The sequence below is a fragment of the Amblyomma mixtum genome, chromosome 5 (genome assembly GCF_055824585.1).
Source record: "Amblyomma mixtum isolate Tamu chromosome 5, ASM5582458v1, whole genome shotgun sequence".
NCBI classification, from domain to species: domain Eukaryota; kingdom Metazoa; phylum Arthropoda; class Arachnida; order Ixodida; family Ixodidae; genus Amblyomma; species Amblyomma mixtum.
In genome coordinates this window covers 133,405,371-133,431,203 of record NC_143016.1, presented here as the reverse complement: position 1 = coordinate 133,431,203, position 25,833 = coordinate 133,405,371, and the positions used below count along the sequence as shown (strand labels likewise).

Sequence of the window (25,833 nt, the reverse complement as noted above, 5' to 3'; positions counted from 1 at the left end):
ACGTGACCCCATGCCGAGACGGCGCGTGACGTGATGTCACGTGGGAGCTGTTGCCGCGGCCAACGTTACCGCGGCGGTCTCGACACGCGCGCCTCGAGACCGGCCGTGGCCGCGGCAACAGCTAGCACGTGACACGCGCCGTGTCGGCGCTGCCCATTGGTCAGTCGCAGAGCGAACACACCGACGCTGCGACTGAATTCCAACCGGACGGAACTTGGTCGCAGGCCGTCTGCGGCTGCACCGACGGCCCTCCCCAGTCACAGCGTCGCAGGCGAGAATCGCATGCATGTGAAACGGCCCTAAGTCATGGCACAGTTAATTTTTGTGTGTGTGTGTGTGTGATGGAACACAGTAAAACACCGGGACACCGGTTTTTGCGCTGTTCCATCACAAATGCAAATGAGTAACCAACATGCCCAACCTGCTGCCATGGCTGATTTAAAAGTCGCGGGGGAATGTTAATCGTTCCCTGGAAATGGCTCCCTCTTCTTAACCCGCGTTTGTGGGCTTAAAAAGAACCGGCAACTCCCCTGCAGTCCCTCCTTGAAAAAGTAGTAGTAGTCGTAGTGGTGGTTTGCCAGAGGCAACAACAACTGACAAAAATACAAAAACGAAATTAAAAAATGTTGCCGGCCGCGGTGATTGCTATCTAATACCTTTGCCCTGCAGTGGGTGTAGTCAGGCTGATGATGATGATGATGACCTCAAACATTGGAGCTGCGCCGGTGGAATTAAAGGCAAAGGGAGAGAATAGCGAGAAGTACGTAGCGAAGCGACAGAGAAAAAAGGCAGGGGTAGCTTTGCACAACATATGCAAAATGAAAAAAAAATATATATATGTTTGCGCCACTCGCGTGCGCGCGCCTAGGTATTGTTGCACGTATTCGCATCCGTGACGGGTAAATTCACTGCATATTCAGGGCCGCGCGCACGTAGCGTCCTCTCGCTAATGAATCGCGCCAGCGGCCCACTGCACAAGCGGGCGGGGTGGAGCGCCAAGCCGCCGCGCTTGAGAAACCCAGTCAGCTTTTAAACGTCGTGTTATCTAAAAATAACTTCTCTTCATTTCTCAAGAAATTTAAATCATAATCAACAACATTTAACTAAGGTTTGACTCTTGAGTGCTGCTCTGGGTAAAGGCGTAGTTTCTTGCCGAACAGACGGGAAACGCTTCGGAATAGTTCCCAGCATGCCGTTCTATGAAGTCTTCTTTAGCTCTTCATAGTTTTTTGCGTACACCACTGGAATATTTTCCAAAACTAGCATCGCTTGCAGCAGTGGTAAAGCCCTTATCGGACGTGAACGAATAATCATCGGAGGCACTTTACCAACCTAGAAAAAATGTGAACTACCACACTACTAATTGTTACATTGAATAAATCACGTACCGCGCACAATGAGTCAGTGAAACAAGCATGAAGCGCAGCATCAGGTGTTGCCGCTTATTATACTGCAGCACTTGCTCACTCAACGCATTCGTACTGCATTTTCAGCACATCGACAGAAGTTTCGAAGAGCTGACTGCTATCGAGGCCAATAACATGAGTGTTGAAATGCAGTGATTAATACACGATATTAGGTGTGGTTGGTTTGGTTTATGGGGTTTAACGTCCCAAAGCAACTAAGGCTATGAGAGACGCCGTAGTGGAGGGCTCCGGAAATTTCGACCACCTGGGGTTCTTTAACGTGCACTGACAACGCACAGTACACGGGCCTCTAGAATTTCTCCTCCAAAGAAATTCTAGCCGCCGCGGCCGGGATCGAACCCGCGTCTTTCGGGTTAGCAGCCGAGCACCATAACCGCTTAGCCACCGCGGCGGCTAATATACACGATATTAATATGTTTAATTCACAGAGTAAGAGCCACATACAAGTATTCGTGTGTGAGCTCTAAGTATGAGCGTCGGTAATTACGCATTTCACTGCTTGAACGAGTGTCCCTGGAAGTTTCATTGCTTTTGTATTGTTAATGCGTACGCAATATCAGTGTCACTTATGCATATGTGGTCACTGCCGCCGCGGTGGCTCAGCGGTTATGGTGCTTGGCTGCTGACCCAAAAGACGCGGGTTCGATCCCGGCCGCGGCGGCTAGAATTTCTTTGGAGGAGAAATTCTAGAGGCCCGTGTACTGTGCGATGTCAGTGCACGTTAAAGAGCCCCAGGTGGTCGAAATTTCCGGAGCCCTCCACTACGGCGTCTCTCATAGCCTTAGTCGCTTTGGGACGTTAAACCCCATAAACCAACCAACCGGCATATGTGGTAACTAGTTGTACGCGCTTAATAAAAAATGTACCTATCACGCAAAATAGTCCTTGTAATCTCCTCTATCCACCCCGGGCGCGCTTTCTTGTCGCACTTTATGCAGCAGCCCATGGTATAGCCTCACTGCGATGGGAGCACTTTTGATTAAAGTACGCATTCATGTGGCACGACTCAACCTCTCAAAGCAAACAACCAAAGCATAGCACGGCCGGTCTCGACGCGCTCGCCCACGAGCGAGCGCGTCGGGACCACATAAAAAACTTGCTTTCGAAAAATATTTCGTAGTTAGCAGGGCTAAACCGCCCCCAAATTTTTTGACGAAGTTGGCATGCCTACACCGCACTAGCCACGGTCCGGCTGCTTTTCTTTCACCCCAGCAAAGAAGGGAGCGAGTAGGGGAGCGACACAATCAGCGCGCCTTGAATACGCTGGTTGACAAAAGAAGAAAGAGAATCTCTGCCGGGACCCCGAAAAGCTGGGCTCACGTGAGGGGAGCGCACACAAAGTGGATAATGCGGGAAGGTGAAGGCATCTCTCCCCCAACCCAGGAAGGAGGAATGTAAGAGCAGAAGGAGGAGCTCAACTTCATGCGGCGCGTGGTGGCAGATTTGTGAACTACGGGCGCATGAACCAGAATCCTGGCCATGTGAACAGTTATTTCTCAAGCATTGTGCTTGACAGACGGTTTACGTTGAGAATTCCGCGATAAAGTCTGGAGGGGAAGAACAAAAAACCCCACTGTTTAGTTTTCGGAGCACTTTCAGTGTCGAAACGCCACCTTCACTGATAATTCCCCTTTATTCTCTCAATCAAGATGCCAACGCGATCAACATCGCGCTTTCGGCCTCCTCCTCTCTCTATGCCCTCCTGCTATCACCTTTCCTCCTAAAAGTTTTAGGCAGCGAGCCCACAGAAGACCAAAAAACGTCCTTTTGCCTGTTTACCCGCCGCTGTGGCTCAGTGGTCAAGGCGCTGGCCTAACTGAGCCGAAGTACCCGGGTTCGAATCCGACCGCGGCGGCCGCGTTTCAATGGAGGCGAAACGCAAAACGCGGCCGTGTGCTGTGTGATGTCAGTGTACGTCAAAAATCCCCAAGTGGTTGAAATTACCCCGGAGACCTCCACTACAGCACTTCCTTCTTTCTTTCCTGTTTCACTCCCACTTTCCTCTCTGGTCTTACGGCGCAGTTAAGGTGTCCACCGAGGTATGTGAGAACAGATACTGCGCCATTTCCTTCCCTCAAAACCCGTTTCAACAATTTACCATTTTTTCTGACTTCGTACTCATTCTATTCTGTTCTTCAGAGCGCATTTACCCTCCTAATGCCCTCCTGGTTCGAACTTTTCCCCGCATCCTTTCGCAAGGCGCTCCTTTGGGGACCTACGAGCATCTATTCGCCTGTTCTCATTTCCTCCGTCCGCTACTGAGGCACAGTAACTCTGGTATTCGGATTGTGATCTCACAGTCGCGAGTTCGATGCTGGACGCGGTGGCCGTATTTCTACGAAGGGGAAATACAAAGAAAATTCACATGCTGCGCATTCTCAGCGAAAGGCAAACAAACCCAGTGGATCTAAATTAATCCGGAGCCCTCCAATGGAGCCTTGCTGGCGGCATCAAACTGGTGGCGCATGTGTCGCATCGGGACGTTGACCCGCTTAGTGTACTATTCACAGTTGTCGCCACTTAAAAGAAACGCAGGTCGCATGTAGCCAAATCAAGGCAATGAAGCTTCACTGCTGAGATTTAAAAATACCATGTCCCTCGACGAGTGGGAAATGTGCTTGACCTGTCAGATTACTCTGTTAAAAAAAATCCGAAAATATGATGTGTTATATCTATCAACGAGTCCTCACGATGGTAAGCAACGCGGCTATAAAAATTCGTCAAGATCCCAAACTGAGCATCTACGGAAGCTCGACAAAACATTGCGAATACAAGACCCTGATCTGCCTGAGAAACTAAGAAAACAGCGAAAACAAGCCTTGGTTTCATGGTGGAGGTACCGAAGCTTCCAGGCTTGGAAGAAAAGGCGTTCCTATCGCCGTCTGTGCGTGCATTTTAATTTCGGTCAGAAAGTAGTCTAAGACAAAAGAACACTCGCCTCATTCAACACTCGACGTTTCCTCGTCGATTGAATGATAGCGTGTATATTGCCACGTATCATTGCAGTGTGTGTTCGTTCACGCTCAAGGCAGCAGGAAAGGGCCGTTATCACTTTTGTTCGTGGCGCGAGAAGCGGCCAGACTAATCTCGATTGTTCGCAGCCATGAAAGGCTGCATCTAGGTTTTTCCAGATTACCGTAGATGATCTTGACCTGTTATCTGGAAGTTTCCTTGCCGGCTTTAAATTGAGCGATGCCGCGAGCGGCGGACATTCGTAGTTCAACGACCGACGAGCACGCTTGTTGCTTACGCCGCCGCCGAGTGATTCAGTTCTTTTGCGGGCGCAAGTCAGCCCAAATAAAGAGCTTCGTTTCCAAGACTGGTTGGTGTCTTCCTGACTGCTGGACTGCTGTCACTACAACGTGACAATATAGTGTCATAGCCTTCACCAAGGGCAACTAAAACCGCTAGCGCTTGAGTCTGAAGCATCCATTCATGGTTGCCTCTGAATTTTCGACCTTGTCTTCCCTTGCGATGCGATTTATTCTTTAAGCATTGCATACCTCAATAGATGAGAACGTTTTGCAGTTAGATAGGGGGCAATTTTTACGTACAGGACGTCTTATGCATATTTAGCCTTGTGCCTCATATTGTTCTGTCTGTTTTCTGTGGATTTATCTCTTTTCGTCCTGATGTGCAGGCTTTAATTTGGAGAATACGTGTTCGAAATTCTGTACAGAGAAAAACAATTACAGAAATATAACCCTCATGCCAACCTTATTCAGTGACAGCCCTACCTGCAAGAAAGAGCTGGTAACCTTTAGGGTATTATCATAGTGATCCCTGCTCCGCACCTTCGTCGACCTGTTCACCTCAAAAATCTTTTTGGTTCATAATTCGAACATACTTAAAATGAAATTTTTTTGCAGAAACTTCGGTGCGTGGCTGATTGCGCTAGATGGTAATTCACGACAGCCAAGAATAGAAAGAACACAGCGCAACTTTATACAAGGGCGAGGAAAAGATGGAACGCCACCGCGCTGGTTTCTGCTCAGTAGAAGTCAGCGCAATGGAATTTTTTTTTACCCTTGTTGCGCTTTGGTGTATTCCTAGCTGTATAAAAAATTTGGGTCACCAGGCGCATTCCATCTACCTTGGTCAGCCAGAATTTAGATGGCACGGCTACTTGAATAATTGATGCGCTTACAGCGACGTTTATTCGCAGGCTAGTGGGGAAATTTCACATTATAGGCTATTATGTTACATGCCGGATTCCAGATGACTGGAACCACGGAATCTTTATTCCGAGTACAGTTTTGTCCTTCTCTTGTCAGAACCTCTCCGAACTTTTCAGCGCGCCCAAGCCATATTATCAGCCCATCTTGCACTATCTTTCTGAGGAAACCTCACGTTAGCGAAGATAAATAATACATAGGTAACAAGTGAGCGCTCACACCCGCGAGACTCTTTCATAGCGAAATATTAGCTCATTACTCATGGGCGAGAGAATTTTAAGCATTTTCACTTTTCTTCTTGCTGTTAATGTTCCGATCACACAGAACGCTCCCAAAACGATACGGCGCTAGTTAACTACGCAGCTAGTAAATGAATTCAGTGAATCGCCGCGAGCTGCAGCTGGTGAACAAAAAAAAGAGAGAAAGAAGAGCTTGCGGCAGGCGCTCCAGTTTCTCAGCACATTCGTGCAGTGGCGGACACTAAGAAGAATAAGAGTGAAGTCGGCGCGAGAATTCTTCCACTAAGTATTGGAACAATTTTAGCGGACACAAGAGACTTTCATCCTACTGTAGACGAAGGTTTGACCACTTGGGGTAGAGGGCCTGAGATAGTAAAAAGCGGCTTTAAAGAGCACGTCTAACTTGCTAACGTGCACTTTTAGTAGAATAAAAACAGCGGTTTTCTCTAACGTGTTTCAAGTTTCACAACCGAATAAATATGGATTACTCTCTAGTTTTCTCTTACCGCATAACAGAGGTATCCCTTTACTATACAATGGCTTAAAATAATTAAAAGAGAACCGCCGCAACGTTTCTGGCTGGCTTCGGAAATTTAAAATGCTTTGGTGAACTTAGTTAATTATTACGATTGCTTGATTTATTTTTGCGTGAAACCCACGTCCTCATTATTTCGAGGTTTACGAAACGGCTTTATGTTACTGGGAAATTTCGAAATTGGCGCGTCTACATGCTTCAGCAATCTATTGAGAGGACATAAACATCAAGCACTATGCTACAGACGGTCACACCCACTTAAATGCTGCGAAGCAGCTTTTGCAATACTGGAAATATTTAAACAAGGAGAATACTCTGCTCATAGTTTGCCTTCATCCAACAAAGAGTACGGTATTCTCGCGTTCGGGCTTTCATATTTTCGTTCCAAAGAATAACAATGCACAGACACGGTAGTCTGCAAATGTGCACAAGATTAAAATTAATGTAAAAAAGTGGACAACGGACAGCGCGGCTGCTTTTTGTGAAACTAATTTTCTAGCTTCGTTAAAAAGTTCATCGCCTGCTTTTAACTAAATGTGGATTGGTATCTATATGATGACCAAGGAACTGAAAATAATAAATGCGGAAAATAATAGTCTTCAAATGAAGAGTCAGGTGACCTGTGCTGTGCATCCGGTATAACCTTCATTTCGACCAAAAAAGAATGCAGTGCCACAAAATCTTTAACACATCAAGAGCTGCTCGTCTTGTTTAGGAGGAAACCACGAGTTCACCATCATTACAAAATTTTTTCTTCTTACCTCATTAGATCGCAACGAGTTCTGGCCTCGTATCGAGCGGATTAGTCAGTTGAAAAAGAAAGAACTCATAGCACTTGAGACGAAATTCAAGGTTTGACAAAATCTCCTCCGGTGAGCTTGTAGGTTAATGTCGAAAGAAAAAGGAACACGACCAAAGGTAGTCAAAATGTTAGACTTTGCGGCTTCCACACTAGAGCATTGTGTACCTTGTCCAGCCTTGTAAACAAGGCTTTCGTGCGGAAGCCGAAATGTCAAACGTTTTAGCAACCTTCGGTCGGCATTCCTATTCCTTAAAGCGGTAAAGCGGCAATCGCTTAAAACGCAGACCGCGTAGCTAAATATTAGTCACACTGGCTTGCAGCATTGAGGTAATCCGTTTAATTGTGGAAGTACTTTATTTGGGAGCTGAATGCCAGTCTGTTCAGAGGGAAAAGTGTGTTATGCGCACGTTTAGCGCCATCAGTCTTGCAAACAATGCACAATAAAGTGTTGCGTTGTCTGTGACTGCCCGCAGTTGTGATATATTTGGTGCGGTTGAAAGGTCCATGCGATGCGTGTCCCTATTATGAATCTTGTCTAGAGGACTTGAAACAATACTAACAAACGAAATTTTAGTACACTTTATTTTATTCAAACATTTTTGCGCTGTATACCCGATATAAGGGCGCTAACACTGTAAAAGCGTCAGCAAGAGACACAAAAGTTTAGTTGAATTTCGGAATACGTTTTAGCTTCAGTAAACGCAGAAGATTTCGCCGGTGTCTTGAACTGTGCGCTGATGCGCGCTTAATTTTTTTTTTTTTTTTGCTTAAGACAACGCGAGTCAACAGGTACGGAACTGTTTGCTAAGGAGCCCGCTTGTTAAGCCACTTGTGGACTCCGTGGGCGATGGCTCCATGGACAACGCCTCGGACGATTATCGGCAAGATGTGCTCAGCGTCTTCATCGCTGAGGGAATTTTCTCCAGTTGTCAGTGCAGTCAAGACTTCAAGTGCCTGCTCCTGGTCCTCTTTGGTCAAAGCTGCATCGCCCTGCAGGAGGCGTCCGACACTCTCAAGGCTTTTTCCAACCTTCAGAAGCACTGCAGCTTCGTCCTCTGGAAATGAATGAAACAACTGTATGCTATTGTATACTATAGTATGCCATGGTATGGTTTGGTTTGGTTTATTGGGGTTTAACGTCCCAAAACGACTCAGGCTATGAGGGACGCCGTAGTGAAGGACTCCGAAAATTCCGACCACCTGCAGTTCTTTAACGGCGCACTGACATCGTACAGTACACGGGCCTTTAGAATTTCGTCTCCATGGTATGGTATGGTATGGTATGGTATGGTATGGTATGGTATGGTATGGTATGGTATGGTATGGTATGGTATGGTATGGTATGGTATGGTATGGTATGGTATGGTATGGTATGGTATGGTATGGTATGGTATGGTATGGTATGGTATGGTATGGTATGGTATGGCAAGGTATGCTACGTTGGGTTCAAAAATCGTTCATATTTCAGTTACGGGGAGGTACAGCTGCAACGAAAAAAGAATGGCACAAGTGAATCATGACCAGTGCGAAAAAATCGCGACACGCGGCGCTATTGTTGCCCAGTACACCGATAGCGAGAGTGCCAGGAACATTCCATTTCCTAAAGCGAGGGTGGCCGGCAGAAAGCAATCCATCTAGACATTCGCCCATCTGAAATGTAACATCTTAAACGAACGCCTGTAGATCTCTTATCAGCCAAACCATGTGCTAAGTTGGCTGAGCACATAATCTCGTTTTATTTATTTTTTTTACGCTGGCGTGGCGATCATTTTTATCTTTATCACCATTTTCCTTTAAAAATGTGCTGGGGATGCACTGTAAAAAGTGGCGATGCATTGTCAAAAGTAATGTGTGGCAGTGCCTGCTTTCGGATGGGCTGCTTTTTGTCGGCCACCCCCACTTTGAAAAGTGGAATGTGCCAGGCACTCTCGCTATCTGCGCGTACGGCTACAATAGCGCCGCGTCTCGCAATTTTTCCGCTCCGGTCATGAGTAACTTGTGCTAATCTTTTTCCGTTGCAGCTGTACATGTTATAGCAGCACAATTACGTCTATCCCGTGGCTTCTACGACTTCACTGCTTCGCTGTGTAAAAAAAGGGTGTTCAGATATGGGCACCTGCGCGTTTTTTTTCTGCAAAACATTTCGAATCAATAAAGTTTATTCTGTCGGTAAAAAAGTTCTAGCGATGAGTGTACAAAACTACCGATAACTACTGAAATTAGTTAGCTATTGTCCAATTTCAAATGGAAATAGACCGAGGTTTTATTAGGAAATAACGTTGAAAAGTTTGCCGCAGGAACGTTCCTCTTGTCTACTAATTCACGTTCTGGATAAAAGTTAAGCTAGGACAAAAAACTCAGGTTTAAGATTAAAATATTTAACGGCGCAAAAAAAATATAGACGAAACACAGAAGGTTATGGCAAGACGAAGCGCTTAGTCTTCTCATGCACATATATGTGTGTTTTTTTTTGCGTCGTTAAATATTTAAATATGGCTTGGTTTGGTTTGGTTTATGGGGTTTAACGTCCCAAAGTGACTAAGGTTATGAGAGACGCCGTAGTGGAGGGCTCCGGAAATTTCGACCACCTGGGGTTCTTTAACGTGCACTGACATCGCACAGTACACGGGCCTCCAGAATTTCTCCTCCAAAGAAATTCTAGCTGCCGCGGCCGGGATCGAACCCGCGTCTTTTGGGTCAGCAGCCGAGCACCATAACCGCTGAGCCACCGCGGCGGCAAATATTTAAATATGAGCCAAGACCAACTAGCCCGACAGCAAGTGCTTTTCAGGTGAAGCTAGGCAGTGGTACTCCGATCAAAAATTCAGTTTGGATCAGAAGGTCTTGCACACATTCCTGCGCCCACATGCACGACAGCTTCCCTCACGGGGTCAAGAAGTCCACGTATACGTCAAACGAGCGTGCGGTGTGGATAAGCTCAACAACACTTGGAGCCCCTTTCTGGCTCAAGTAATGGCCGGTGTCCACCCAGATGCTCACCAGATAGTTCGGAGAAGTGCAGGCTAATTGGTAGTTACTAAGGCGCTATACTTTTGAGCGCGTTTTAAAGTAAGATGCCGAGAGCTTGAGACAAGAGGTTCATTAGCGTGAGTGAGAGTGTGAATCGAAAGGTAGAACTGCAATGCTGCTAGCATCAGAACAAAAAGCAGTAAAACTGCGTGCATATGTACTTCCAAAAATATTCGAGCGTATAACATAGGAAAATTTATAAGAAGTATATGTGTTTTGCCTGAAATATACAGGACGCCTACGTTGGCTTTCCGATCTGCAATAGCACCTTGCTAAGCTGTTGCGTTCGTTTGATGTGGCAGCTGTTTCCCAAACTTTTTGTGGATTTTCATTTTATATGCTCTCCTCGCACGACTCCAATAAATAATTTCAGAATATATGATGTTCCTTTCGTGCATTGCGCGTTCAGAGGTTGGTTTGAAGTGCACCAAAATAGAGAAATGTTTTTAACGCCCTCTCCGCTCGTTCATTGGTGTGGCTATTATATGACTGCAAGCATGACGGCAAAACGCTTTTGTTTTTATTCACAGACGCTAGTCCTCTTACCTTTCGAGAGAACTGGTTTCTGATGTGCCACTGGTGCAGTGCTGTTAAATGAAGAGTGAAGAACATTCGTTGTAGCGTCCTTCATAAATATAGTCACGAAGTCTGTAATTAGACTGCAAGGTTATAGTTTCAGAATTGTAAATGTTGTACTCACATGATTGCTCTATCTTTATAAGAAATGAAAAAAAAGGAAGAAAAGACAATAACATTAGAAACCACGTAATTTACAAATGACTCATAGCTTTTTGAGGACGCTATGATTACATTTATGTTGAAAACAGCGGTGTTCTGCATACAGTAAAGAGTGAGGCATAAGATCAAGGTTATTAATTACAGGGTAAGAAGTGAAAAATAAGCTGCTGAAAGAAACTGAAGCCGCTTATTTAAAGCTTCGACTTCATGGTTTTCAGCATTAAGCAGCTTATCTACAAAGCTTTCTCGTATTATGTGCCTCACAAAGAAGCAAAAGCACCCACACATGTTCCTGACGAAATTTTTCGAGCGTCATATCAATACAAAACAACTTTTCAAGCGGAGTTTGTGCAAAGCTTTCCTGCATTGACTTTAGGCATGCTTGGTTACAAAACAATATGCGTAATGATTTTAACTGAATAACCGGCACCACATGTGTAAAGTTCTTACTAAGACAGCATGTAATAATCAGGCGAATATATATCTTAGTGCTTCGAGTCCTTCAGTACCTCAAATAATAAACACATAAGCCGATCATTCTGCTTTCTACAATAAATTTATATGCTTCACAATGACAAAAGTGTGATCTGGCATTATGCACTATTTTTCGTGCTTTTATTTTACTCTCACCTACAAAAAGGGCCAAAATCAGAGATTACCCCATTGGAAAGAATATCTAGTATAAACCTGCCCGCATATCATCGACGGGGGTAATTTAAAAATTAAGGTAATATAGAACTGAAATCTCGCAAGCAGTACCAATGCATGTCTCATAATACTCACAAGCAACGGCGATGAGAGAAAGGAGTGTTAGCCAAAGAGAGGTCTCCATGGTAAAGGGCATATCTGGGCACACAGAAGTACTGAAATTAATGTGCTAGTACCAGTACCTGGCTGCAGGTTATTGCTCCTGTAGACGTTAAGCCTTTATAACTGTAAAACTTTATCCTCAGACATTAGTGAGGCCACCTTACTGATTCTGTGCACCAGCCTACAAAAAGAACCTGATAAATTCAATCAATATATGCTTGATTATCAGAGGAACTAAAGCGCCATAACCTTAAAATCTACAATACGTTTTTACTAAATTATTTACTTGTTTCTTTTTATCCCACCACAACATAAAATTATCTTTCAAAGCCGGTCTCGACAAACATCCTTGCTGCATGATTTCTTTGTGAGGTCTTGGATTCACAGCCCTGCCCACGAGCCCTGCAGTAAGTGCTCTGTATCAGTGACCGGAAAATTTGCGCCCTCTCTATTGCCAATGGAATGAGGTGCCCCCATAAGTTGCTTTGCAGGCGATCATATCGCATTCTAAGTCAATCATTTAGTGCTGCTTGCCCCACTGTTGCTATTCGTACCAACCAGTTTGATAGGTTCTTAGCGCGGGGCTAGTCGGCTTTTTCTGTGCAGACCGCAAAACATTCGACTGCTTTCGCGTCTTCGCATGGGATCGTAAAAGCACCCTTTCCCGAACAGGGGAGCACTGAAGTACCTAGGTGTCAAAAACCATGTTCAGAGCCAGTGTTATTGCTCCAGCACACACTGGAATCATCAAGACCCTTCATCTTGTGGAGCACGGCTACCGCCTAGGACGTGGAAGTACAGCATGACTGTGCCACAACAAAACGGGACCGATGAAGATGGCAATGGTTATGTCGTCACTCACTACAAGCGTGGTTAAAGCTCCCTACATGCGCTGCTAAAGCTCCGCCACATGTTGTCACCGCCGCGAGAAACAATGATCGGAAAGTCTATTGTAAAGTAGTGGATGGCTATTCCATTCCAAACAGTCTCAGCCCTGAATCTCTAGCAAGTGTGGTGCATATATTTGAGCATCTACTAATGCCTGTATTGAACCTTCCGACAACTTCTAAGTAATCTGATCCGTCACTAGAGTATGCACGGAAACTTATGTCACTCCTGAGTTGGAATTCGCTATGGCTTCCCGATAGGTTTCGCTGAATTTCTCAAAGAATGCGATCTTAAACCAGTTAACGGATACAAGTTGATTTTATTTGCAGTAGGCGATATGCTTGAAGGGAAATTTTAACTTTTTTTGTATTATGTTGTTGAAAACACGTAGCATAATCCTTTACTCTCGTGGCAACCATAAACACCAGTTACGTCCGAATATTTCGTTAGCACTTGTACGCAAGTTGATGAAAGCACTGTTTTTTCGCTAGCTCAGCGCGAGAATAAAGAACCCACAAAATGTCGCAGAATAAGTCAGAATGTGTATATTCAAGAGGTTCGCGCTTCACTACTTTGAAATACCAGCAAGGCACATCACGCAGAGTAAACAAGTAGGAATTCTGAGACACAGAAAACTAAAAAGTGAGAAAGTAAAAAATACGAATTAAGCACGAGATCGGCAGCACTCTTATTAAAGCCTTCTACGAGGGGTAGTAAGTAATTCATACGCACTAAGCTGGCACGTCAGACTTAGAATGAAACGTGATACTAACCGGCGTTCCTTAGACGGATCGATGAATTGCCCCAGTGCTCGACTCTTTATATACAGAGCAAAAGGGCACATAGTTTTTTGTTGACCAAAAAACTATGGCTGCGCTCGGGTGGACGTCAATGAGTAATTACTTCCTTATTATAGTTCTTTGTTCTTTTATTGCTTGCAATAAAACAATACAATTAGGCTTTATCTACAGTACAATTACAATACAATTGGGCTTTATCTTGCCTTAGCCGCGTATGACAAATAGAACGTGTTGCTTTCGGCCGGTCTGTCTAAATATCGCATATGTAATCATAATGCTTTACCGCCATCAGCAGCGAACCTTACTTGTGACGATATCGGACATTCCACGGCCGCCTTACTTGCAGACAACGCGAAACAATATTATGGGTGGAGGCAAGTCACACGGGTAAGCCTCATGGGTGGCATGAAACGCTGATTAGACACTTACAAGGCTCTTTTACATACATACAGTTCGCGCAGCATGTAGTTCTATATTTATGAAAAAAAACTTCGTTCGAAGGTGGTTTTGTCGTTACTGATTGTTCAATTACTGCTTTAGCTACCTAAAATATATTGTAGAAGGTCAATTTTCTTATCTGAAATTGTGGCCTGCTACAGCTAAAATTTAATGGGAAGCTTCATGTCTTCATAATTGCTTTTTAAAACAAGAACCTAAAGATCCACTAGCCTCAAATGTACCGGGGGCTTTCCGAATACTGAGGCGTTATTCCTTTGAAAAGTCACTGGACGGAATGGTGACATTTTAAGAAGACGGAATCTGCGGGTAGTTGCCACAGGAGCCAACCGGGGGGTATTCACGCTGGGCTGAGGAGAAGAGTCACAATGGAAGGAGAGGAAGGCAAGAGCATAGGGAGGTGTAACTTCTGTGTGGTTCCCACGGCAACCGGCCGAAAGGTGTTGTCCGTCGAAGGAGGAGGGCGTGGCGGGAACGAGGGAATCCCCAACCAGAGGAAGATTACCGTGAAAGGGGGCGGATATAGAAAAAGCATAAGAAGGCGTAATCGGTGCGTGGTTGCTACGTGAGCCACTCGGGTGGTAACCACCCAAGAAGTAGGAGGAAGGTTACCGTGAATTGAGAAAGGCTTAGTGAGCCACCTACCAACCGAGTAGGTGGCAGTAAGCAGGTGTCGGTGGGCACACCAACACTGGCGACGAAAGCGACGGCGCGCAATAAAAAAACGAATTAAACGTAAGGTGTCAGGGTTCCTGATAATAGAGATGCACCGCAAGCGCCTCTCGAAGGCTTTGTAATGTTTATATTTCATGGTAGGAAGCTACATTGTACTGACTAAAGGTATCTTTTTTTATACAAAACTGAGGTTTGTGTCTCATCATGAACGAAATTATGCAATGAAGAGAAAGTTATTCTATTATATTTTTTTTATAAAATAGAATATAATATAAAATATATAAAATATATATTTTATAAAATATATATTTTATAAAATAGCTTTATAAAATAGAAAAAATGCTTAAAGAGCCAGTATTCCGACATTAGTACGCTCAGCCAACCATCTCTGTCATAACAGGCATAAGAGGAAGTCCTATAAATGCACCAAAGAGCTCGCTGAATTTCTGGCCCATCTCTCCGTAAAACTGGCAAGCAGGTTTCAGTAGAGGATAGAGATTGAACAGTATAGAAAATATCTCTGACTGACAGTACGGACGCTAGTTCCACTTTCAAATGTCTTGCCTTGGAAGTTATATAGGTTCTTGGGATCTATATCACGGATTTCTGATGCCTGTGACGTCAGTCAAAGAGCACGTTATACCTAAGTAGTAGTTCGACTGCGTGCATGACGGTGGGCTCTCAGGACATTTACGTCTTTTTATGTTTTAAGCTGCCTTGCTGTACGTTTCTTGACCATTCAGTCTAGCACTACTTCTTTAGGAGCTATTGAGTACCGTTTCTCTCCCAATCCCTAATTGGGTTTCTTCGTTTACCACCCTCACATCCTTATCCACAGGAGGCAAAAAAAGCCTGAAGAAATGTTGGAAGTAATATTGTTATAGGTTTTAGCTCACAACAATCCGGTGTTTGTAAACATGCTTGCTCTTTTAGAGTATTGTTTGTGGGTAGTTGTATTTGCATCATAGTGGACGGAATACAGGAGGACTGCGTTCTATACAACAGAGAGCAAAATGAACAAGGGTTGGGAGGGAGTATCACATCGATGCCCTTAGGCAAGTCACACCAGGGTCTCCCTGCTTGCTTGTTGATTTTAGAATTAAGCGGTGTGTTTTTGAAATTTCTTAGTTGAGAAGAAAGAACGCAGTGTGATTTTCTGCTCCAGAATTTTTTTCGTGAGAGGCGTGGTCCTCCCTAGTTCACCCAATCACCTGCTTCCTCCTTTTTAATCTGCCCCTGAACGTAAACGATTCATTTGAAATGTAACTTTAATCTCCAGGTAAAAGGCTCAATAAAAGAACTGTTTCTCACCGTGTTCGAAACATTGCTGCTGTTGTCAAGTGGTCCTGCAGTTACGCGCATCGTCCATTTGTACAGAACTCTGACATACGAAAGTAGAGTTTTGCTTGTTCAAGATTTAATTTCCCCTTGCTCAGTTAAGTAAGCCGGCCGTCCGTGAAGAGCCAGAATGAGGCTAACGAGTTTCATCTAGAACAAAGAAAGTTTAATGAAACTGTATGGGCTCGCATGAAGATAAAGAAAAGCGTTGTAAGTGCGGTTATCTGGGAATTCCCAATCCGAAAAAAAGAAACATTTCAAAACTGCCCCTAAGAGCCAGATAAAAGTACGTGTTATCAATCGCTCAGTAGAAGACGTACTTCCTGTCGGTGGAGGCCATGCACCCTGCCAATCGCAAGGATACTCGTGTAACTTTCGCTGCCTCCAGCTGCCAAGTAAAAGAAAAAAAGTTAATTTATTCGTGTACACCTCCTGTGGCTCTGTCCTTGGCCTCATATGCGGGTAGAACTTTAAAAAATAAGAGCTTCATTAGAGCAGTAAAGTGGTTTAAGCGCGCACACAGAGTGAACACGCATCGGTTATTATTGGTTCATTATTAAGACATCGAAGCTAATACAAGTGTATGAAGCGCTAGAATTACATAACCTGTTAGTCAGTGAAGACAAGCACTAAATTTTGATTAGGTCTTAATCTGGTAGAGATTCCTTTCCAAATAGAGGCAGAGCTCGCAGTAGAGTTGTCGGCTTCGTGCAGACATAGTAGTTATAATTGGTGACAGTAAAAAAAAGGAGTGTGAATAGTGGTTACTGGTTTTTCAGAGATCGCGAAAGTGGTATGCATTTCTAGCAGCGTGCTGCAATGGTAATCATCGTGACGGTGGTGCCGCAACAGGCTATGTTCAGCTCTTTTCACATCTCTCTTCCACAGACAAAGCACCGACCATATGAAACAGCGGTGCGTGTCCAGCAGGGATATGCACGATACTTCAAAAAAGCACCTCGGATACCGATGCCTGCAATAATAGTATTTCCGATACCAATACATTCCGAGTAAGATACTCGGCACTGCATCGTCGATGGCAATTAATTGAAAAATTTGCCATAAAAATAAACTTTGTAACAATTTTTCTGCAGATAAGATATTTCTCTGTGATGCCTTCAATCGTAAATGTCTTTACTCTCAGTTGCTCTGATCACTGGAGATCCGATGCGTCGCTGGTGTGGATGGCGCGATATTTGGGGTCCTCTTCTAACAGCTATGTTTTAGACCAATTCGAACTTTGCAGTTACAAAAGGAACGCCGACGCCGATGGCAACGAAAGCGTCGACTCTTCTTCAGACAGGGCCCCTAAGTATCGCGTAAAATATTTTGCTAGATTTGTTCTTCTCGCTAAAGTTTCATTGCATAGGAGACGTGCAGTATAATAAATCTTAAGTTTCATTGAAGTGTCTCTAGCTTCGAAGCGAGAACCTTTACAGATGTGGTGTTTAATCTTTTCAGGCACCCTGTTCTTGCTGAGGCCGCAACTCTTCTACATCCGATTAAATAACCGACGCTTACATTTAACAATCAAACACTGTGGAATATTTCTGATCGTCCGGCAAAGTTTTCCCGTTAAGCTAGACGTTTTTTTTTTGCGTGCAAAGGAGGTTCATTCATACTTTTACCGAGAAAACTCCCATCTACTCAGAACGGTAGAGAGATTTTTGTGCACCTTATATTGTAATCTCGTGCAACCCAACATAAAGAAGCAAATCGTTTTAACGCACGTGGTTAGAGACAACACAAGCGAGGGCCGTTAACCCCCTTTTATCGCTTTAATCTACTTTGCAGTGTGAGCAAACGCCGCCACCAGACAACCCTTGGGCAAATAAGTGAGCACATGACGTATTATCTGTATTGACTGCGGCGCGCTCGTATTGTCGTAGAGGAGCCCTTTATGGTACAAAGGTGGCAGCCTGAATAATTTCCAACAATAAAATGAGCAGCCAAAATGAAAACAAACGTTGAAGTTTCTCAAGGAAAATTTAAATAAAGTGATGTGCAGATTTTCCCTGAATACCGGAATGGTCAGAGGATGAAACGTGCAGCGGATACTTTGTTTATTACAATAGTCTCGGTCACCGCACAGCTGAGTGCCGATTGCCTTTTATACCTGATATGCGTATCGCCCACACGCAGTTCTGCAGCTTGTCTACTGCACTGGAATGTGTTGTGCGGCTGTAGTTTTTCTGTTTACTGAGGTTAACAAAAGTTCGGTAGCATTCCATACACTCAAAAGTGTTGTTCAGTTTCGTGATTTTGCTGTGGAAACTTAATGCACGATTCTGCAGTTTTCTTTGCTATAATGTAATGCTCCTTGAAGAAGCATCACTGTGTGGCTTGTCTTCTCTATTAAATCGCATCCCTAGCAGGCTTTGTTTTTCAGATTTTTCTTCAGGTACCTCAGGGTTCCCCGACCAGCGAAGCCTGAAATTTTTAGAATGGCCTTTCTTCTCGCAGATTCAGTACGATTCGGGGTAACAACAACAGCAAGTGTGCGCTGGCTACTTCCTATTTTTTTTCTATGAGAATTTTCTCTGCTCCCAACCATTTCAGGCAATTTTATCCGCAGAAGCAGTTTCAGTTTCTATTTTTTGTTTGTTTTTTCGGAGAGCAAATTGCTTTGCATCATTTGGCGAAATACCTTCAGAATATATGCATGTTTTATTGCTAGAGGCAGTTGATTCACTCATTCGGTTTATGAAGTGCTTGTGACCTGGCTACTATGCTATGCTGAAAGTTCAACCGACTTTAAAGAAGTAAGGTAAAAATACTTGGGTTCGCTGCGTCGGCTAGGAAAACATAGATATCGTGGTATTTCTGAAAAGTCGCATTATATACGTAAATTGTCAGCTTTTTTTTCCAAACAAGAGCAGTAAAGTCTATTGCGGTGTTTGGTTACGCTATACACGAAAAAAAAATTGCGCAATAATTCTTCCGCTCAAAAGAAAATAGAAAAGCGCTAGAGGATCTTTGTCTGCAATTGTAGTGCTCTTGAGCATGCTTAAGAATTGTGAGCAGTCGCTGGATGTCTTTGTTGCAGGACGCAGTCTGATGGATGTCTGCTCATGGCCTTATTTTTCTTTTTCGCTACAAATCTCGCATCTATAATGAGAGCGCCTCCACTAGACGAAACTTGCTTTTTTCGCTACGATTATAAGCTTCCAATGTTCCTTGCTACGAAGAAGAGCGCAGAGACGACGAACAAGAAAAGAAGACACATAGCAAAGCACTGTGTGCCTTGCTCTGTGTTTTTTTCTTACCTGCCGTCCCTGCGCGCTGTCTCGTAGCAATGAATTTATATCAACTGGCCCAAGTAGCCCTTATAACTTCTAGTGTGTTTCCAACTTTCCAACGCCGCAAAGGGTACAAGTTGCACGTCATCGATTTCGCACCGTGCCGTTTTCAAACTCTATTCCTCGCACAGCCTTTATAACAACTTGCTCTCATCACCTTCCCGTAAGAGTTTGTTGAAAATGTGACTGAAATTTCTCAATTATAACTACGTTTTCTTACTCTTGCTACTTCTCATGTAACACCCCTTATTGGGGCCTTCACTGTAAGATATTTAAATGAAATGAAATATTTGGGACACATACATGCAAGCTACGTATAAAGAAGCAAATAATCGACCAGATGTAAAAGTGATCGTTTATTCAAGCAAATGTGTCGCCAGAACACGTGTGGACATTTGAAGAGCTCTTGTATAACTGAAATATCGGACCTGCTTCTTGTCTGTTATCGAAAAACGACTGTTCAGACTTCAATTTTACTTGAAAGCGGCCATCGTCTATCCCCTTTTATCCAGCCACTTTTTAACTCCATGAGCGACTGCACCGCGGACGATGATGGGCCAGAAGTACTCGGCGTCGTCGTCAGCCACAGTTCTTTCTCCAGCAGTCAGGGCTTGCAGAACTTCAAGAATGTCTTGCTGCTGCTCCTTTGTTGAATCAGCATCCTTGCCTTGTAGGATCCGCCCCACCGTCTCTAGAGTCTTGCCAGCTCTATCGAGAACCTCAGCCTCTGACTCTATTAAAGAAACGAGGTTGTTTAGTACTTGAAAGTGCAGGATTTACAGATGACAGTGATTATCTCTAAGGCTTCTGCCCAAGCTCTGATGACCTGATAGATGAGCTTTGCTACTAATCTAAGCCCCATTGTAGAATATGTTTTGTCACAATTTTGTGAAAACTTAATTAGAATGAGATATAAGAACTGCAAAATAAAACAACTCACAGCATTTTTAATTGCTTGCTGCAGTCAGATAATTAGAGCTCAACATGCGCGAAAAAGTTTCTCACCAGCGCCAGGTCAACAAGAACAACACTAATCTTTATGGAGGGGAAGCAACGAGCACGAGTCCACCCCTTTTGTAAACGTGCTGTTCTCACGCGCTTGCAGGACAGCCGCGCAGTACTCTAAGCCACAGCGTGGTACTTTAACCTCCACCCTCCAAAAAAGCACAACGGGCATTTACTCAGCGGTTGAAGCCGCAATTTACGGCATCCAATCCTCATCAGATATATACACCACGCGGTACAATACGGAGTGAAAAAAATCTTATAGTACATTGTCCCTACTCAGGACGATGTCCCTACTCCCTGTCCCTACTCATTCTAAATTGAGTGATCTTGAAAACGAAAATTCTGTACGGTGCCACATTTAGTTAGAAAATTATTAGATATGAAAATTTATCCCTCTAAAAAAATTGTCCGTGGGCTGTGCACCCTAATTTATGGTACTTTCAAAAAAGACAAAAACACTTTTTCTTCTTTTTAAATGTTCCAGTACTAAGCGTGTTGCACATATCTAAGCAGTCAGAGTGCGGATGCGCATTTATTTTAGCGATCTATTAATATACATGAACAAGGATTAATTGACATGTGCAAAAAGTATATTTGGAGCTCCTGCCCTGTTTTGTATTTATGTACGCAAGCTTGTTTACCTGCAGATATGGCTACATAAACATGCGTTTTTAAGAAATGACTACTGAAGTGTAATGGCCCTAGCTCAGAGGCCAGTGTCACGAAGTACAGTGCTTAGGGGCGCTTGGCTGGAGACAGAATCTGCTCTCACCTTTCGACAGGACAGGTTCTTGAACCGGCGTTGCAGGAGCTCTGTGCATAAAGGCACCAAAAATAGAGTCAGCGATGTCTTTCGTATAAATATATGTGGCAATACAAGAGTAGTTAAATATATACTTACACTATGCCTCCGTCTTGCTCGCACATGGAAAGAAAATAAAAGAAATGCCTCGTTACACATGTACGGCACTTGTTATTGAGCTTCTTTTCTGAGCAATAATATCCTCAAGAAAATGGTTGACATTTTGTATGGACCGTTATCTTGGCAATGAAATGTATGCATCAATTCCTCAGGGATCATACTACTTTGTACATCATCATTCGAAGTTGCTTTGGGACCTAACGGAAACAATTTTGCAATCAGGAATGAAGAAAACTAGTATGATATTTCCTTATATGCCCTGAATGCATCCAAGAACGTAAAAATTACTCTGTATATGCCACCTGGTCTTTCATTCATGCAGCTGAACCCGGATTCATGACGATGTATTCTTTTTTTTTTCAGAAGCAGGTGTTTTCACATAACTTGAAGAAGTACCAGCGCTGTGAGGTTACACTTACAGGCGACGGCGATGAGAGCAGAAAGGGTGAGTAACAGGCTCGACTTCATGCTTCGTCGACTGGCTCGCCAGATTCGGGAATGTCTTGGTAGCGTATGCTCTATAGAGAATAGAAAAGCATGTCAAGTTCTGTGCGTTTCCATGGGGCACTCATGTTGACTGCGCCAGGAAGGTTGTGAAACTAAGCCGTGCATTGAAAGTCCAATATAATCCCCCGATTATTTTTATCAGACTAGCGGAAACAGATTATAAATATTCAATAATTAGCGCTGAGTGATGTGGAAACTAAGACATTTTTTTTAGAAAAGTGTAACGGCGCAAAGCGAAGGTCCGCGTTCATACTTGGTCAATCTGGATGTTCTCTTAAGTCGATTAGAAGCTATTACTCCAACGACCTTAAGCTTAGCAACGATCTACGTCACTGCAAGAGTATTGAGAGAAGTCAAGAGTGCAAAGGATTGAGAAAACTCTTAAAACACGCATAGCAATAGCTAAAAGCAGCTTGCTCAGCCAGCTTTTGTAAGTTCTGTGCACCCTATAGTATGTGTGAAAAGTGCAGGATTCTTCACAGTAAACATAGAGACGTACTTACTTTTCGTAGGCTTCTTGTGTCCACGAGCTATGAATGCGTTGGGACATTCTGTGCTTCTTTTATACATCCTAGCTTGGTTGCGAGTTGGGAAGGTATCATCAGACAATCGACGGGGTTTTTCCTATCTCGCGCAGTGATACTCGGAGAAGAAATATTTATCAGCGCTTGTTGACCTAAGACAGACGCACCCTCTTTCCATTGATTCATGAAACAAATTGCCTCAACGAAAGAAATACATTCAACCTGGTGGAGAATTGCTATGGCTTACTGAATGGGCAACTTAGAATGGAGACATGAGTGCAAAACGAACCTTTAAGAAATGAACATGATATTGTTACGTGGCGGCCAGCTTAGAATGAAGCGCGATGAACGATGGACAAGAGATTATTTATTGGCCGCTGGCTTAGCGCGAGAGCTCCGTCTCGCGCTACTGCCAGCTTCGACGTCTTCGTCACACTACCCGGGGCCACCGAGTGATCGTCCCGATAGGTGACGAACAGACGCGGAAAGTGGGTATGGACTTCAGAGGATGGTGGGACATCAAAGATAAAGTGGTGAGGTGCTGGCCAACGCAATGAAGGAAAAGGCTCAACGATTTTTAGCCCGCCGCTTCCGGGCCGCATGTCACCAGGAGCCGACGGCCGAGGCCCCAGGACGCGCCGAACGGCATGGGCAGAGGGAACGGTGTCGTCAAGTGTGGGCTGCGTCTCGGGTCGATGGAGTCGGCTGGACCGGAACATGCGTCAGGCTCAGTTCGTCGTGTCGAGTGGTCTGGGCGGTGGACGGGGCGGGTGAACAACGGCTCTCAGTTCAAGTCTCGAAGGCTGGGGAAGAGCCGGGCGACACAGGCTAAGAACTCACGCCCGATGACCATGGCTGACGCACGCGCCTGAGCTCCAGGACCAGGATGGGGATGAACTCCGCACCTCAAACCAAATGTTACATCTTTTTGTGGCAGCTTTGCACGAATAGGTGCAGCTAAGGATTGTTTTTTTTCTCTTGTTTATGCCGTTTATTGTCACAAAGCGACTCAGGCTATGAAGGACGCCATAGTAGAGGGCTTGTAGTAATTTCGACCCCGTGGAGTTTTTAACGTGAACTCAAAGCGCACAGTACACGGGCCTGTAGCATTTCGCCTCCATCGAAATGCGACCGTTGCGTCCGGGATCGAACTCACGACTTTCAGGTCACTAGTCGAGCACGGCGGCGGCGCACACCTAAGGCTTTAGTTCACAACAAATGCCTAAAATACACATTACTCTGTAATTCAAGGTAACTTGATCACTGTAAAGCTGCAAGTTTTAAATTCTATGATTTAACGTCTTGAAGGGACACATTTGCTACGAAGGACAGCGTACGGCCGAATCCAGTCAATTCTCCAGACCAGTCTAGTCCACTGCTTTGGCCTGCTTGCCCCATGCACCCTACCCTCGCTGTGCGGCTGGGAGAGCGCTCCCAACTAGGCTTGTAAAGAAATAGGCGAGAGCTCTGTCTGCGGCATCCCCTTCTCTGCGGAAGGCGCGACGGAGTAGGCCTGCATGGTGCACCTTATAGTAGTGGACTCGATTGTGATGGAGAAGTGGTCAGAACCCCAGAAATGCAGTGATCGAGGCCAGTCGCGTCGATGAAACTGGATGCGAAAGGAAAATGGACGCATAGGCCGGTCGATCCGCCTCCTCAAAAGTGTGCGTCACCATTGTTGAGTGGTGTGAGTCCTAGTCGACTAGATGCGCCGTACAGGTTGTCAAAACGGGGCTTGCTGCAGGCGCTGCAAGCCCCCCCCCCCCCCCCCCCCCCACTGCGCAAGGCCCAGTGGGGGTCGTTAAAATCACCCAATTAGTGCTGGCCCGGAGCACAACACGACAGCACTGTGCAGGCTGACAGCGTGCCGACAGCACAGCTGGAAGCACGTGCACATTCGATGTGCTTGCACAAGCGACACGCAGTGTCAACAGCACCCACTCCAGAACTACATTTGTCAGCTCCATTGTGAGAGACGTCGCGCCTTCTCTTTATGGAATCCCACAATCTCCCGGGCAGATGAGGGGTGCCACCGCACGGAACAGCGGCGCAAGCTGCCTCCTCACAATTCCTAATCAAGAGGAAGCTTTTGTAAGCGGGCATCTGCATTTCTGGAAACCGGTCCCGCAGCAAGCCTCCTACTGCGTGATTTCGTCCGGCTGGTCAATTGCGGCTAGCGAGCAAAGTTCAGCCTGCCGCACTTCTAGGGAGCGCACCTTCCACTTCAAAATAATTGGTTTTCTGGTGACTAGGCCTGTTGTGGTCTACGTTGTAGAGGAGTCCTTCCGTATCACAGTAAAGACGGCGACCTTCAGAGCTTTGCGAAGGAGCGCATTAATGCGGGCACTACGAACACAGCCGCGCACCTGTAGAAATGAAGGTTTGGTGTAGCTATACTGCTTCAGTGATGTTTCTTCAAGAAGAAGAGGCGAGCCCAGGAGAAAGCGAAATCATTGCGACAAAGTCATGTCTTCGGTCATCTTCCGTCCCAGAGTTTCTGAGCGTTCGACTACCGACTGCTGTGCACGTGCTTTCTGTACGGTAGCTTATGTTTGTGCTTAATATCGACATTCCCTTGTTCTCTCTTTCTCGTTCATTCATCGTTATCATGAAGAGGTTGTCGCTACACGTCCTGCGTGAAATGAAGAGAGTTCCGAAAAATAAGAAGGAAAGAACTTGGACGTTGTTTCGCGTACCATTATAATCCCCTTTACTCTTTAACATTGCCCTAGCGCCACTGGCAAAGGCCCTTGCTGCTATCCCAGGGCTCCATACAGCCATATACGCAGATGATATAACCCTCTGGACCACGGGAGGATCCCATGGAACAGCCCAGGATATCCTGCAATCTGCCATACATATCACCACCGCTCATTTAGCAAACACAGGCCTCCGTTGCTCTCATAATAAATCGGAACTCCTGCAGCTGAAACCTCTTCCCAGTCACCCCCCGATTGAACTGCACATGTACGGGAATCCAGTACCCATTGTTCCTCAGGTGAAGATTCTCGGCCTTCTCATTAACAACACACTCGATGCAACCGCCACCCTTCAGCTCTTGCAGAGACAGACCAAACAGGTCGCTGCACTTATCAGGCGGGTGGCAGCACGCAATCATGGGCTGTCTGAACGCGAGACCCTCAATATGACAAATGCACTAATCATTAGCCGCATTACATGCAACTTCCATACCACATACTCTCTCAGCGGCAAAGACAACAGGCAGACATCCTAATACGCACGGCTGTCACCTTCGCCCTACGTCTTCCACGGACGGTTAGCATGAAACGTCTCCTAGCCACTGGTACCCACAATACAGTGATCGAATTAATAGAGGCTCAACGCACCAACCAATTAGTCCGCCTGAGCAGCACGGAAACAGGACAGTGCCTACTGCGACAGCTACGTCTCAATCCACCAATTCCCACCCAAACAAGCCCTACGCCTTACGTGATTTCTCTGCGCACGCAGGATCACATATATCAGAAGCGCCTACCGCGTAATATGAGTGCTAGTCTCCACCACTGTAGGCGGCAGGCACGAGCGAGCTATTAAACCAAAGCATACAGCAACCGCTCCGATATCCTTTATGTCGACGCAGCATAAAATTCTAAAGGAGGATATTTCACGGCAGTTGCAGCCTATGAAGACGGCACAGTG

General features: G+C 45.1%; 2 protein-coding genes across 5 annotated transcripts; both read right to left on the bottom strand.

Moving 5' to 3' along the window:
• Positions 1-7,858: 7,858 nt before the first annotated feature.
• Positions 7,859-10,914, bottom strand: LOC149343774 (uncharacterized). Its single transcript, XM_089542475.1, has 2 exons — positions 10,755-10,914; positions 7,859-8,233 (listed from the first exon to the last, which is right to left on the bottom strand). The coding sequence occupies exons 1-2, from the start codon at positions 10,837-10,839 to the stop codon at positions 7,983-7,985; spliced, it is 336 nt and encodes a 111-aa protein (XP_089398601.1). The 5' UTR covers positions 10,840-10,914; the 3' UTR covers positions 7,859-7,982.
• An 8,632-nt stretch (positions 10,915-19,546) lies between these two features.
• On the bottom strand, positions 19,547-22,260 carry LOC149343773 (uncharacterized). Of its 4 annotated transcripts, none has more exons than XM_089546045.1 (5): positions 22,153-22,260; positions 21,562-21,660; positions 21,122-21,134; positions 20,993-21,033; positions 19,547-19,945 (listed from the first exon to the last, which is right to left on the bottom strand). In XM_089546045.1, the coding sequence occupies exons 1-5, from the start codon at positions 22,217-22,219 to the stop codon at positions 19,707-19,709; spliced, it is 459 nt and encodes a 152-aa protein (XP_089402171.1). In that variant the 5' UTR covers positions 22,220-22,260; the 3' UTR covers positions 19,547-19,706. The 4 variants fall into 4 exon arrangements, with proteins under 4 accessions (XP_089402171.1, XP_089402174.1, XP_089402173.1 ...); XM_089546048.1 differs by having other exon boundaries at positions 22,149-22,163; XM_089546047.1 differs by lacking the exon at positions 21,122-21,134.
• Positions 22,261-25,833: the final 3,573 nt, after the last annotated feature.